The sequence below is a fragment of the Eretmochelys imbricata genome, chromosome 1 (genome assembly GCF_965152235.1).
Source record: "Eretmochelys imbricata isolate rEreImb1 chromosome 1, rEreImb1.hap1, whole genome shotgun sequence".
Classification (NCBI taxonomy): domain Eukaryota; kingdom Metazoa; phylum Chordata; order Testudines; family Cheloniidae; genus Eretmochelys; species Eretmochelys imbricata.
In genome coordinates, this window is record NC_135572.1 from 99,629,831 (window position 1) to 99,642,719 (window position 12,889).

The following is a 12,889-nucleotide window of genomic DNA, read 5'->3' on the forward strand; positions in this document are numbered from 1 at the left end:
TACTGGGGAGGCAGAGATGCTGCCACCCCCTCTCCGGGGAGGCTGTGGCTGACACTGCCCTGTAGGCAGGGCCGTTCCTTGGGGCTCCCCTCTCCCGCAGCCCCCCACCCCCATCCCTGAGGACGGGCAGAGACCAGCAGGGCGGAGGGGCGGAGATTCGCCCAAGCCAACGGCAGGAGAAGGGGTCAGCACCTCACTGGAGTGAGAGCAGTGGCACAACCGGGGGAGGCGCCCCGGATCTCCCGCGCTTTCCCTCTCCTCCCTTCCCCCGCCCATTAGGCGCTCACACGCTCTAGTCTCCCTCCCTCCACCATGCAACCCCACCATTGACCAATCACAATGCGGCTGTCAGAGGCTTCCGCCAATGACTACTTCTCTCGCCTCGTCCTCTCGCTTGGAAGCGGCCCAATTACAAAAGAGGAGCGGCACCAGCCAGAGGGCAGTCGGTGTCCCCCAATCCGCAGCTCGACATGGGCCCCGGACCAATCAGAGAGGAAGCCGCTTCCGTCCAGAACCAATGGGCGCCCTGGAGCGGGGCGGTGGGGGACGGGCCGTGAGAGAAGCTCGGACAAGAGCGCGGCGGTGGCAGCTCCGCCTCCTTTCAGTGGGTGCGCGGCCGGCTCCCCCTCCCTCCCTGCCCTGCCCGGCCGGTCTCTGTCTCTCTTTCCCTCTCGCAGCAATGGCGGCGGCGGCGGCGGAGCAGGAGCAGCAGCAGCAGCAGCAGTTCTACCTTCTCTTGGGCAACCTGCTGAGCCCGGACAATACGGTCCGCAAACAGGCCGAGGTGAGGGACGCCGGCGCCGGCCTGTCAGCCTCCCGCGGCCGCCGGAGGGGAGCAGGCAGCGGGGCTGGCCCAGCCCCACGTGTGAGCAGCAGCTGGAGGGGTGACTCGCGGACGCGGCTGGCCCGCTCTGGCCGCGGAGGCCGTTTCGGCCGTTAGTTCGGGGGCGGGTTCAAACGGCAACTGTCCCAGGGCCTGCCCCTCCCCTCCCCTGGGGCCTGCGCCGCCGCCTCAGCCCTCGGCGTGTGTGTGCGGCCGCGCTGCTCCCCCTCAGGCCTCGCAGGGCCGGGGGCCGCCGCGGTTGGTGTCCCTGGCGGTCACCCTCTGCCGGGGCTGCTCAGCTCTGCGGCTGTCGGAGTCTGCCCCAGATACAAGGCGGGGCAGCTCCCTCGGCGTGGCTAGGCACCGAGAGCGCGTACCGGCCCCGCGTCCGTGACCCGCCCGTGCAGGAGGCGGGGGAGGGGGAGGTTGCGGGGGGGGGAGTTAGCGGGAACTGCTGACACGGTGAAGCGCCGGGAGGGGCTGTGCTCTAGGATGAGGCCCGGGCTGAGAGACGCAAATAGGAGCGATTCACTCAGCTCGCCCCATCCAGGGCTTTGCACCCAGGCGGTCTTCAGGCAGCCGTGTCGTGTCTGTCCTTTAGGTGCTGTCCCCCCATGCGCGGATCGCTCGCGCGCGCGCTCTCTCTCTCTCTCGCCTGAGGAGAAGCCCCTTTGAGAGTCTTGCTTAACTCTTCGTGGTCCCCTTTTGTGGTGTAATCCTCTTCTCTCACTTCAGAATTGGTCGTCTGTGGAGGGCCAGTAGCATCTAAGTGATGTTCTCCTCAACGAAGCCTTTTCTACATAGTGAACGTTATTATCAGCCAAAACTTTTCACGTGTCACTTCAGCAAAAATGCTTTGTAGTCAGTAAACTCGGCTAATTCTCTCCCCCCTCTCCCCTCCCCCACTTAAGAGTCACTATTGTCAACCTAATGGGAAATCTCTCTTCTATTGAATTAAATACCAGCGTCTGGTTTAGACCATGAATTCCCATTGGATGGCTGTGCTGGGTCTTTTATCTCTTACATTGCTTTAGCGGTCAGCAGAGTTCAGCACATTCTTTCATAAGGAATAATCCTGTTTTTCCCCCATACCAAAATGAAAACTCAGTCTGATTCTTTTTCTTTCTGGTCATACATAGTAAGAGCACATTGAAGTTGAAAACTGTTTGTAGGTAGTAAAGCCACCAGACTTACAGTGAAGCAGCAAATGATGCTCCCACATTCTGGAATGTAGTGGTTAAAATATAGACTGTAAAATAATTGTGTGACTTGATTTTTCCCATTTTGATGCCCAGAAGTGTAGCAAAATTACACTTGTGCACGAATTAGGTTTTAAAAAAATTGAGAAAGTATATTTGTTGCACAATGTATTAAAGCAACGTTAAAAGATAGTGGAAAATTGTATAATAACAATTATAAAATCCTTTTCAGAAAGGGATAAATAAAATTTTGTATAGTTTACTTTGTGAAAAGTTTGCTTTGACTATGTGTATCAACTGCACATTTGTCAATTCCCATGTGAAGTCAATCAAAACAAAAATATCTATTGCATGTGACTGACTATACCAGACTGTTGAACACTGTGTGTTGCGTTTGTATTTGAATACAAACAGAGTAATACCATTTACTTTTTTATTTAGGTACATTGAACTTGATGTTTGGTTTCTGTTTCATCTAGACATAATGGAAATAGTTGGATAATGAGTATTTAGTTTCTTGTTCCTAAAACAATTTTCTCTTCCCAAAGTTTGTTTATAAATTTTAAATGACTTAATCTGTACTGTTTTAAAAATCAATTTGTGTCCAAAAATACTCTCTCCAAATATGCTTTTGCTTGGAAATGAGCAATGTTTCTCTTGTGAATTTTTAGAATATTTTTTCCCTAATACGTTTACCATTAATTTATTTCTGTCCTAAAATGATGGTTTCTAATCTTAGCCTTGCAATATTTAGTATGTTTAGTTCAAACAGTTAAAAATTCATCTATCTAACTGGTTACTAAGAGTTCAGGTAACTGTGAAAATACATTTAGAGTAGTATGATTTGATTTACTCCAGTGAACAATATTTCTGGTTTGCATATTATAGCTAGTTTACTTTTAAGGTCAAGATTTTGACTAATTCTAATAGGTAGATTTTTAAGTGACATTAAGTATATTCCAGGAAAGAGTATAGAACAAGTGTATATAGCAAGCATAAAAGTATAGAGAAAGCATATTCCAGGGAAAAGTATAGAGCAAGTGTATTCTTGCTTTATACAGAAATCTCATTAATGTCAATTAGTTATGTGCTTAATATGAACATAATATTACCCTGGAAAATTGCTGTATGTTCTTTGGAACAAATCCTTAATTTATGAATATTTATAGCTTAGACACAAGTACACAGATCCTTTTCATTCTTGGGCCCCAGTATGACACTTGTTCTTAAATTCCAGAACCTCTGAAGGACAGCCGTTTCAAATAAATGCAGGAACTAGTGCTTAGTTGCTTGTTGAATCTCTTATGACTGCTCTCTTAGAATTCATTGTTCCAGAATTTAGCCAGCCTAGATACTGTCAGCCTTTGTAAACAAAGTGTGATTACATACAGTGTTGCAAGTTAGTTGCACTAATATCAGGTGTCAGTGGCTTGAAATTAGTGTAGAATGGTACTATTTAGCTAATGTGCAAACCTAGTAAACCCTTAAAAAAAGACATTATCAAAAGCTTGTTATTAAATCTATTTCATAATATACACAACTGTACCGTTATTGGTATACTACGTATCATGAATAACTAGAACTTTTGAGTACTAGTACCAGCTTTCCCACTGACTTGCTATGTGGCTCAGGTAAGTCACTTAAGAACTTTATGTCACAATTTCTCTGTCTGTACAGATGGGAATAATTATCTCAAAGGAATGTTGAGGATTAACTGGTTAGTGTTATAAATATTTAGAACACTAACATGTTACAAATGAAAAGTACATTTTAATGTACCAAGCTTACAAACATGCAAAATTTAGTAATCCGTGCAGTCGCTTTCCATGTCATTAATGACTTTCTACTGTGTTACTACTGAGTAGTAATAGCTGTTAGAACTAAACTCTTGAATCAAATTGGAACCTTTAAAGAGGGCATGAGAACTGCTTGAGATTAGTTGCACAGCAAAATTCAGGTGCTTGGTACTATGTTAGTCTTCTGAATAGTGTGTATGGTTTAAAAACCTATTTAATTCAAAATCTCAGGAAAATGTACCTGTCCCAAACTGATAACATACTGTTAAAATACTTTGCAACACTTACACAATTGACTCAAACCATCTTGCTGAAAACTGGTTCCTTCACTTCTTTCATCCAGTCTCAAAGAATAGTGGACAGTTATGTTCATTGACTGCAAATCAAACTCCATAATATTTCCTTCCTTAGAATTTGGATCTCTTTAGTTTACATTTGACAAGTCTGCTAATGTATTTGTCTTGCTGCTTCTAAGATTGTCATTGGAATATTCCCCAGTAAGATTGGGGTGGAGGGTGGGCAGCAAATGTGGATTATAGAATAATAAAAAGCTCACAATCTAAAAGAACAAGTAATGTGAAGAGTAAAACAATAGTAATTTAAATATTTCTTTTTCCCATGACCTTCCTCCATGTTTTTAGTTGGCAACTTTTTTAGAGCAGCACAGTAGAAATGGGAGATTTGAAGGAGAAGGATTGTACTGGTTTTACAGTTCAAGGAGGGCATTGCACATACACCGGGTGGTGTGAAAGAAAATATGAAGATGGTTGTAGGTTAAGTGGACAAATGAGCGGTGGAGGTTGGTGCACTGGTGAGATGGTGGTGGGTGGGAGATGTATAAAGAATCAAAAAGATGGGAGGGTTAGAGTTATTTAAAGGCCATTAAAGTGAGGACAAGAAGCTTGAACGTAATGTAGTACAGTAGAACTTCTGTAGTACCAGAATTATGAACTGACCAGTCAACCACATACCTCATTTGGTACCAGAAGTATACAGTCAGGTAGCAGCAGAGACAAAAAAAAAGAAATACAGTGCCGTGTTAAAAGTAAACTACTAAAAAAATAGGAAAAACAGCATTTTTCTTCGCATAGTAAAGTTTCAAAGCTGTATTAAGTCAATGTTCAGTTGTAAACTTTTGAAAGAACAACCATAATGTTTTGTTCAGAGTTATGAACATTTCAGAGTTACAAATAACCTTAGTTCCTGACGAAGTAGGTATTCACCCACAAAAGCTCATGCTCCAATACGTCTGTTAGTCTCTAAGGTGCCACAGGACTCTTTGCCGTCTTAGTTCCCGAGGTGTTCGTAATTCTGAGGCTCTGCAGTAGAAAGGGGGAAGTCAGTAGGAGTTCAGAGTACGAATGAGGGGCGGAGGGGGAATAGTTGTCCAGTTCTGAAGGCACCACCACTTCTATGCTGCTGCTGGAAGTGAAGTAAGGTTGGCAGTGGGGTGCTAAGTCTGTTGTGAAAAGTGATGACAGTTTCTTCATGAGCTCCCCCAGTATTAAACAGTAACTATTTAAAAAAAAAAAAAAAGCTTTTCTGCATATAACAATTTAATAAAAAATGTGTTTTAATTTAAAAGCTGTGAGAAAAGGTAAATTCATTTTAAATGGGGTTATGAACTTATTTTTTATATTGAACATTATTTAAATGCTGTGCTTTTAATTTATAAGGGAGATGGCTCTCTGAGGCTTGCTGTGTGAAACGGGTCACCAATACAAAAAATTTGAGGACCACTGGTTTAGACTGAAGGGACAAGAGATTGGACTGTAGTTGTGGAGAGGAGTCAGATAGATTTGTTGGGAATGGGGTTGATGAGAACAGGTTTGTATTTTGAGCAGAAGTTATCTAAAAGTTTGTGTTGGGTGTTTATACATGTGAACTTGGTTAGAATTTGAGTGGGAAAAATGGGTAAAATATTTTAAAGGGGTTACTTAACTTTTCTTTCTGAAAAATCTTACTACAAAGATGAAGTGCATTCTTATAAATAAAACTTGCTCACACATCTGAAATATCAGTTGAAAATTCACACTTGGGTCACATTATTCTTCTGTCTACAAAAGCTTCTGATATTTGATCCCAGTCTTAACTTAGGTCTTTGAAATAAATCTTCATTACAGGCCTGAGTTAGAGATACAATACAATCTTTCTGAAAGTGTATAAGGCAATTTCCTTCTAGCTCTCAGGAGGTAAGATTTCATATTGCCAAGCCTTTTTTAATTTTACAAAATATTCCAAATATTTACTACATTTGTCTCAATGTACTTTGTCAACTTAATTTTATGTATATGATGTACTATCGTTTTGTTTAATAATTTGCAATGGATTCTCCAACTGGAGCAATTAAGGTTCTTAATGTTAATGCCACTTGTATGTTTTCCAGCAGTAACTTGCTGGTAGTAACCTCTTCTCTTTTCTTTATGTCCAGGAAACATATGAGACTATCCCAGGCCAGTCCAAGATCACATTCCTTTTACAAGCCATCAGGAATGCTGCTGCTGCTGAGGAGGTTTGTGTTAAGAATCATTCTGCAAAGTGTTCAGAAGGTTACTGGGAGGGGAGGTAAGGGTTTGGAGGAGGGGTGTGTGTGAGCTGTTTCATTGCAGGGATGAGTGACTGAGTGACAAATCTGGCATTGTGTTTCTATAGTGAGTCGTGCTGAATTCAGCACATTTAGGAAGAGCTGGGTTTAGATTTCATTCATACATAGTTCATTGTATGTATCAGTGGATTTGTTATACATTGTCTTAAGTTTCCTAATTACTAATTCTGTTTTGGGGATTTACAGTGGCTGCCTGTACCTGCCTTGCTTCCTGCGTGTACATTATCTCAGCTGAAATAACAAATGGTCCTTTTTCCTAGAAAAGCTTATCCACAATATTTTTTACATGAAAGTATATGTGTGTATTACAGTAGTGTCACCTATAGCTATGGTTGACAAATTAGTTCATTCAAAGGCCCTGTTTTTACGTGTAACCCTTGGGCTGAAATTTCTAATGTTTCTTAGACAAAAAGTGAATGGCTTAAGTTCTGTTTGACTACTTTTAAGGTAGCTGACCATGAGGGAAAGGTGTTTTTAAAGTGTTAACTATTCACATATATTTTGTGCTCTACTGGGGAAAAAAAATTCTGTAATTGATCAGAAAGACTGGCATTAGTTTAGAACTTGGGTTTGGTAACTATCAAACACTAAATGAAGTTGACTTGTGTACTGTAACGTAAAAAAATTTACAAAGCGTGTCTCTCAGGTACTCACTTTGTTTGGGAGTGTTTGCACGTTACAGAATATCCTGCAGTTCAGAAGTAATTAATCTTACAAGTACTTATCCTTAGACACCTGGACATGTAAAGTGGAGAACCACTAACTTAACATCAGAAAACTCAAAATCATTTTAGAAATGTAAGAGAGTACTTAATTTGTCAATATACAGCTTTAATTGGAAAGTTGTTGCTGAATCATGAAAAGATGTTTGATATCATTTAGAATTCCTCTATAAATATTGGAAGAAAAACATGAGCAGCAGTGTTATCCTGGTCAGGCAATGATCCCCTTATATATATATCACATTTTTCCCTGACAGCTTAAAGACTTAATGTATTTAATGATACTGCTAATCTCCCAGATGCTAAACCACCTTCTTCCTTTTACAATCTCTCTCAATATTAAGCACCTCTGATTTTGGACAAGAATTAAGCATCTTAGGAGTCTGAATCTGTTATTGCAAGTTGCTAGCTGCATAAAGCTGAGGATGCTTAATTCTTGTCCAAGATCAGAGATGTCTTCTAATTTCAGAAAATTGTGGAACCCTCTTTTATGCATTTATATCTGTCAGGGAAAATAAGGTACTTTGCAATCTTTTCCTTCAGAAAGTTGTCTTGGGCTCTAGATGTCATATTTGTATATACAGTTAGAGAACTACTGCAGATTGAGCAGCTTTCATGTTATTTGTGTAAACTTATGCTTCTAAAGTCCCACTTGATTATGTTCTCCACAAAGTAGTATTGTATTGCTTTTCAACCCTCTAATTTTAAAAAAAGGTAAAATTGGCAAAAATCAGGGTGGTCTTGGGTTTTCAGGAACTCCAGAGTCCTGCTGCTGACCAGCCTTGTGGCCTTGGGTGAGTAACAGCACTTTGCCCCACCCTTAAAATAAGAATAATACTTTCACTCTCTAAGGGATGTGGTGAGCATTAATTAGCTAATGTTAGTCCTTTAGATCTTCAAAGCCAGTTTCCTCTTTAGTTTCATCTTTGATGCTACGGGTACTAGTAATCACTCTTTCTTTTTTTAAAGGGGATGAATATTTCATAAGTCATCCTCATTGCGCAGTCCGTTGGCTAACGGATCTTGGATTATTGGTTTCAACAACTAAGGATATTGTAATCTTAAAATACTGGATCCACAGGCAGGATCTTGTTCGATCCAGTTATGGATTTTATGTATTTGTGGATGTTTTCCTTTACAGAATAATGGATTGAGTTATGAAACATACATCCCCCCTGAAATTCTTGTCAGATTCCCCAATGAATGTGGATGATATCTGTGAATCCAGAGTGGGTCCTATCTAGTTGCATATATGAATGAGCAATGTAGTAACACATTAATTCTGTTTTAGGAGTGTCTCTAGCACCCATCAACATAATAGCTTATTTCTGAAGCAGTGTGGGGGAAAAGCACTAGACTGGGACTTGGGAGACATGGATTCTGTTCCTGGTTCTGCCTCTGGCCTGGTGGTGGTGTGACCTTACACCTCAGTTTCCCCATCATTTAAAATGGGGGTGATAATACTTAAACCTCCTTTATAAAGAAGGTTTGAGATCTACTTATGAAAAGAGGTTAGGAGCTAAATATTTGTATTGGCTTCATCTTTCTTTCTTAATTTATCTTTGCGTATATATTTGTAGGGTTGGACACTTGACCAGTCAGAAAATAGTTGGTCAGTTGACCAGTCAAATATTGGTCAAACAATGTCTTGTGTCAGTAACAGTCAAGGATTTTAAAGGACTAATTTATTAGAACAACAACAGTAAGGGGGGGGAACTTTGATCTCCAGTAGGTTTAGCTTTAGATACTTACACCTAATTACAAAAAACAAATTACTTAACGGGGTTATTTCAATTGAGAAAAATGTGAAGCACAGTGAAATTACTTTCTAAAAAGTGAAAGAATTATTTTTTTTTAGCAAAGTTAGTTTAGTATTTACATGTGAACTTTATTCAAGGCTGAACAGTTAGAGGGGAAAAAAAAACCTAAACAGAAATAAAACACAGCAACTATAAGAGTCATTTTAAAATGTACTTATGCTAGGTAAGCAGCAGAGCAGCCCTTCAATTATCTTGCTTTACATTATCAGCTTCAACTGCTTCATCAATATCTTTATCATCAGAATCTCCTCCATTTGATGTATATTCAGTCAACTCTTCATCTGCCGTTTTCTTTTCTAATCTTAATCTAGTCTTGATATGTACAGTGGTATTGTAACTTTGTCAGTCCAAGGATATTAGAGAGACAAGTTGAAAGTGATCTCTCTCTATCTAACCTATCAGTCCTCATCCTCAAAGGAACACTGCACAACACTTTCAAAAAACAAGCCTGGGCGCTTAAGTTCATAATCTTGTGTGACAGTAAAAATCGTGATCTTAAATAAAGATCCCATCACTGTTGTGGTGGGATCCCCGGGGTACAACCTGGCACGGGGGTACCACTGTGCCCCCTTAACTCTCCAGCTTGGGCTCTCTCTCAGTGCTTTTAGTGACAAGCAGCAAACCCCTATAGGTGCTGCTATCACTCAACACAAGAGCATGTGGAGCCCCACGCCCAGTTAGATTGCATAAATGGTCCTAAAGCACTCATGAATCACACAGAGAAAGGCACCAGCCAATTCCCCTCAGCTCCCTAGCCTGGCACCCCCCGGACTATACTGTCTTGCCGTGGTCAGAAGCCTGACCAGCGGAAGTTTATTACTCAGTCCGCCCCTCCCTCAATGTGGAGAGGACATATACCAGCCTTTGTACCTGAGCTGACATTTCCTACTCACTTCAACCAAACCACAGTTTTAGGTAAAATATAAACAAATTTATTAACTACAGAAAGATAGATTGTAAGTGGTAGGCATAAAAGTTCAGATATTTACTAAAGAAAATAAAAGTAAATGCATAGTCTAAATCTTAAAACTTATTAGCCTAGGCAGTATTTAGAGCAAGCAGTTTTCTCACCCCCTGGATGTTACATTCTTAATACACAGACTTCTCCGAGAAGCCTGGACTAATCTCCTCAGATGAAGTTTTTGTCTTCTCAGGGTTCTTGTTGCTTCCAGCATAGGTGGGGGGAGGAGAAAGGCAAAGGAATGCTGCTTTGTTCCCTATTTTATATCCTTAGTCCATGTACCTAGAAGACACTTGCCCAGACGTGTCCTGGCAGGCTTTGCTGAGTCACTGGGTTGAGCAGTCCCCTGGTCTTGTGCAACTGTCACTGAATTGTAAATCCATTGATTACAGCTGCCCTGCTGATTAATGGTCATTGAGCACCCCTCTGGGAGCGGTTTGCCTTTTTGGTATGTCCCTAACAAACTTACAACCTATGTCAGTAACAATCATGCAGCAAAATCTCATAACTTCATACACACTAATGATACACATATTTGGGCAGAACAGTGGGTTTCATCAGGTTGTGACCTTTCATATGGTATCTTACATGGCATACTTTGTATGAAATATATCATAAATATATGATGGTATGAATATGGGGGTTCCACAGTGCTGCTTTGAGGCACAAAATGCCATAAGTGGATTTATGGCTTATTACAACAATCTAACCCTCTAAGCCCCTTTTTGTCCTATGACTGCAGGGGTGTTACCGCCCACTTCACCTTGAATGTTTCCTTAGAATACATGCTAACTGCTTGTGCTAAACTATCTGTTCAATCTTGTAGTTAGCTGTGATGCTCATAGTACCTTTCCCAGACCTGGAGATGAGCTCTGTGTAGCTTGAAAGCTTCTCTCTCACCAACAAAAGTAGGTCCAATAAAAGATATTACCTCACCTAGCTTGCCTTTTTAGTCCTGAAACACTGTTGCCAGCTTCCAAGCAGTGGAGGTGTTGAGTTTATTTCTAGGTTTTGAAAGGATGATTCCCCAAATCATCCTTTTTTTTTTTTTTTTTTTTTTTTGCATCTGCAGTAGCACGTAGAAGGACTAAAATAACTTCTGCCACTGTAGCTACAGTGCAGGGACCAACCTTTTTCACTGTCATGGAGCAAACTGCTTTGATTCAACTCCTGGGACAGCACTCCACGTTGTCTTATTACTTAATGGGCTTCTGCTTGTTTTATAATTTGCTGCCTCTGTCCGAATTTTTAGTTCACTGTATATCCTTGAAAATTTGCAACAGCTGCAATGAAGTCATATGCTGAATCAGTCATTATCAGCAAGGCCTTGGCCCTGGAAGCATGGATCAAGAAGATAGGCAGCATTTGTGCCAGAGTGATCACTTGATTTTCTGTGCTATTATTTTGTCTCTATTTTCAGCTTTTGTAAGTGGACTTTGTTCAGTATTCTCACAGATGTTTCTTAATGTTCAGGAGCTTGTTCTTTTCATCATACAATGCAGAACTATCATTTCATATTCTGAATGGACTGTGCTATTGGTTCAAGCAATGAAATGAATGTTGAGTTGTGCATCTGAAAGATTGACAAGAATGTCAGTGCAGATTACTCTGGGAGAACACCTGGCCGCTCTTTCTTTAGCAGTGGCTGACTGAAATCTTCTTACATATTTGAAGATTTTTGATACATTTAATAGAAGATGCTCCTCAAGAATGATATGGCAAGTGCTGTACTAAATGTTGCTCAGAAATGGCTGCGGGCACTCATTTGTTTTTGGAAAAATTGGCAATGCTTTTCACTTTTTTACATGTAATGAGAAAATTTTCAGATCTGCAACATAACCAATGAAAAGCTGCATCATATGGGCAGCAAATCCATAACACACGGTGTGGATACTCAATCTACAGTGACCAAGAAGCTTTCATGTTAGCGGCATTGTTAGTCACAACCAAAATACCTTCCAAGGGTCCAGGTCATTCATTATCTTGGCAGAATTCAATTTTGTTTTTTATAAACTTTGGATAATATTGATCTTGATTTTTTTTCAGTGTTTTTATCCATTTCCACTTTCACAGTTGTATGAAATTTTGCATTTAAATGTTCTCTTTTAAATCTTTATCAATTTTAATTGTTTGCAATTGTTTGAAATTATGGGCAGGTGAGGCAATAATTTAATGACTGTCTCTAAGTTCTTAAGCAGCATTTTTCTTACTTTGCCTGTCTGTAGATGTTGATTATTATCAATGGAAATATTTTTCATTGATGTTTGAAATCGATGTTCACTGACACTTTACTGATAAATATCTAACCTACCAAGTCTTACCTTTTTTAACTGGTCAGCAATATATTGGGCTGTGTGGAGAAGCTCGGTTGTGCGTTGGAGTGAACATGAAATAGTGAATGTTGCTCCATCCTTCAGACACTAGACACGCGAGGAGCTTACTCAAGAAGAGGACTAACTTTTTCACACTGCCCATTTTGGCATTCAGAAGACTTCCTGCAAGCTGTTTCCTACTCGATGCTTTGTAAATTGAAAAAATTCTAGCATACAAAGGTTTTCAATTATATATGAAATGGTGTACTGCAAACAATACCTCTAGCAAACATTTGTTCAAGTTTATTTTTCTGGTGATGGGACCAAAAAACTTTTTAATATCAATTTGATGAACATCTGAAGAATTTTCCAGTGGGTGGTAGTTTTCAATGCTGAAGCAGATGAAGTAGCAAAGTTCTTATTAGAGGATGAAGAAATGGGATTAGCTTCGCTTTTTGTCATTATCTCACTATCTTCCTCAAAAGATTGTTCAGGATGGTACTGCTGAAGATGAAGTAGGAGAATGCACTGAAGAAAATTCTGCTGCAGACTAGGTTTCCCTTTCTTGCTGTTTCACTGCAGTATCTTTGACAGTAGGTGGACACCTCACAAGAGTTCAGTGAGTTTCTCCGTTTTATCAAGGTGTCGTAC

General features: G+C 40.6%; 1 protein-coding gene across 2 annotated transcripts in view; it reads left to right on the plus strand.

The window, feature by feature from the left end:
* Window positions 1-603: 603 nt before the first annotated feature.
* IPO5 (importin 5) overlaps window positions 604-12,889 on the plus strand; it is an 80,257-nt gene continuing 67,971 nt past the window's right edge. Inside the window, exons 1-2 of one of the 2 annotated variants that reach the window (XM_077812819.1) lie at window positions 604-784; window positions 6,250-6,330. In XM_077812819.1, the coding sequence (XP_077668945.1) occupies window positions 680-784; window positions 6,250-6,330 (186 nt within the window). In that variant the 5' untranslated portion in view covers window positions 604-679. The remainder of the gene's footprint in view (window positions 785-6,249; window positions 6,331-12,889) is intronic. The other variant, XM_077812829.1, reaches the window with a different exon arrangement.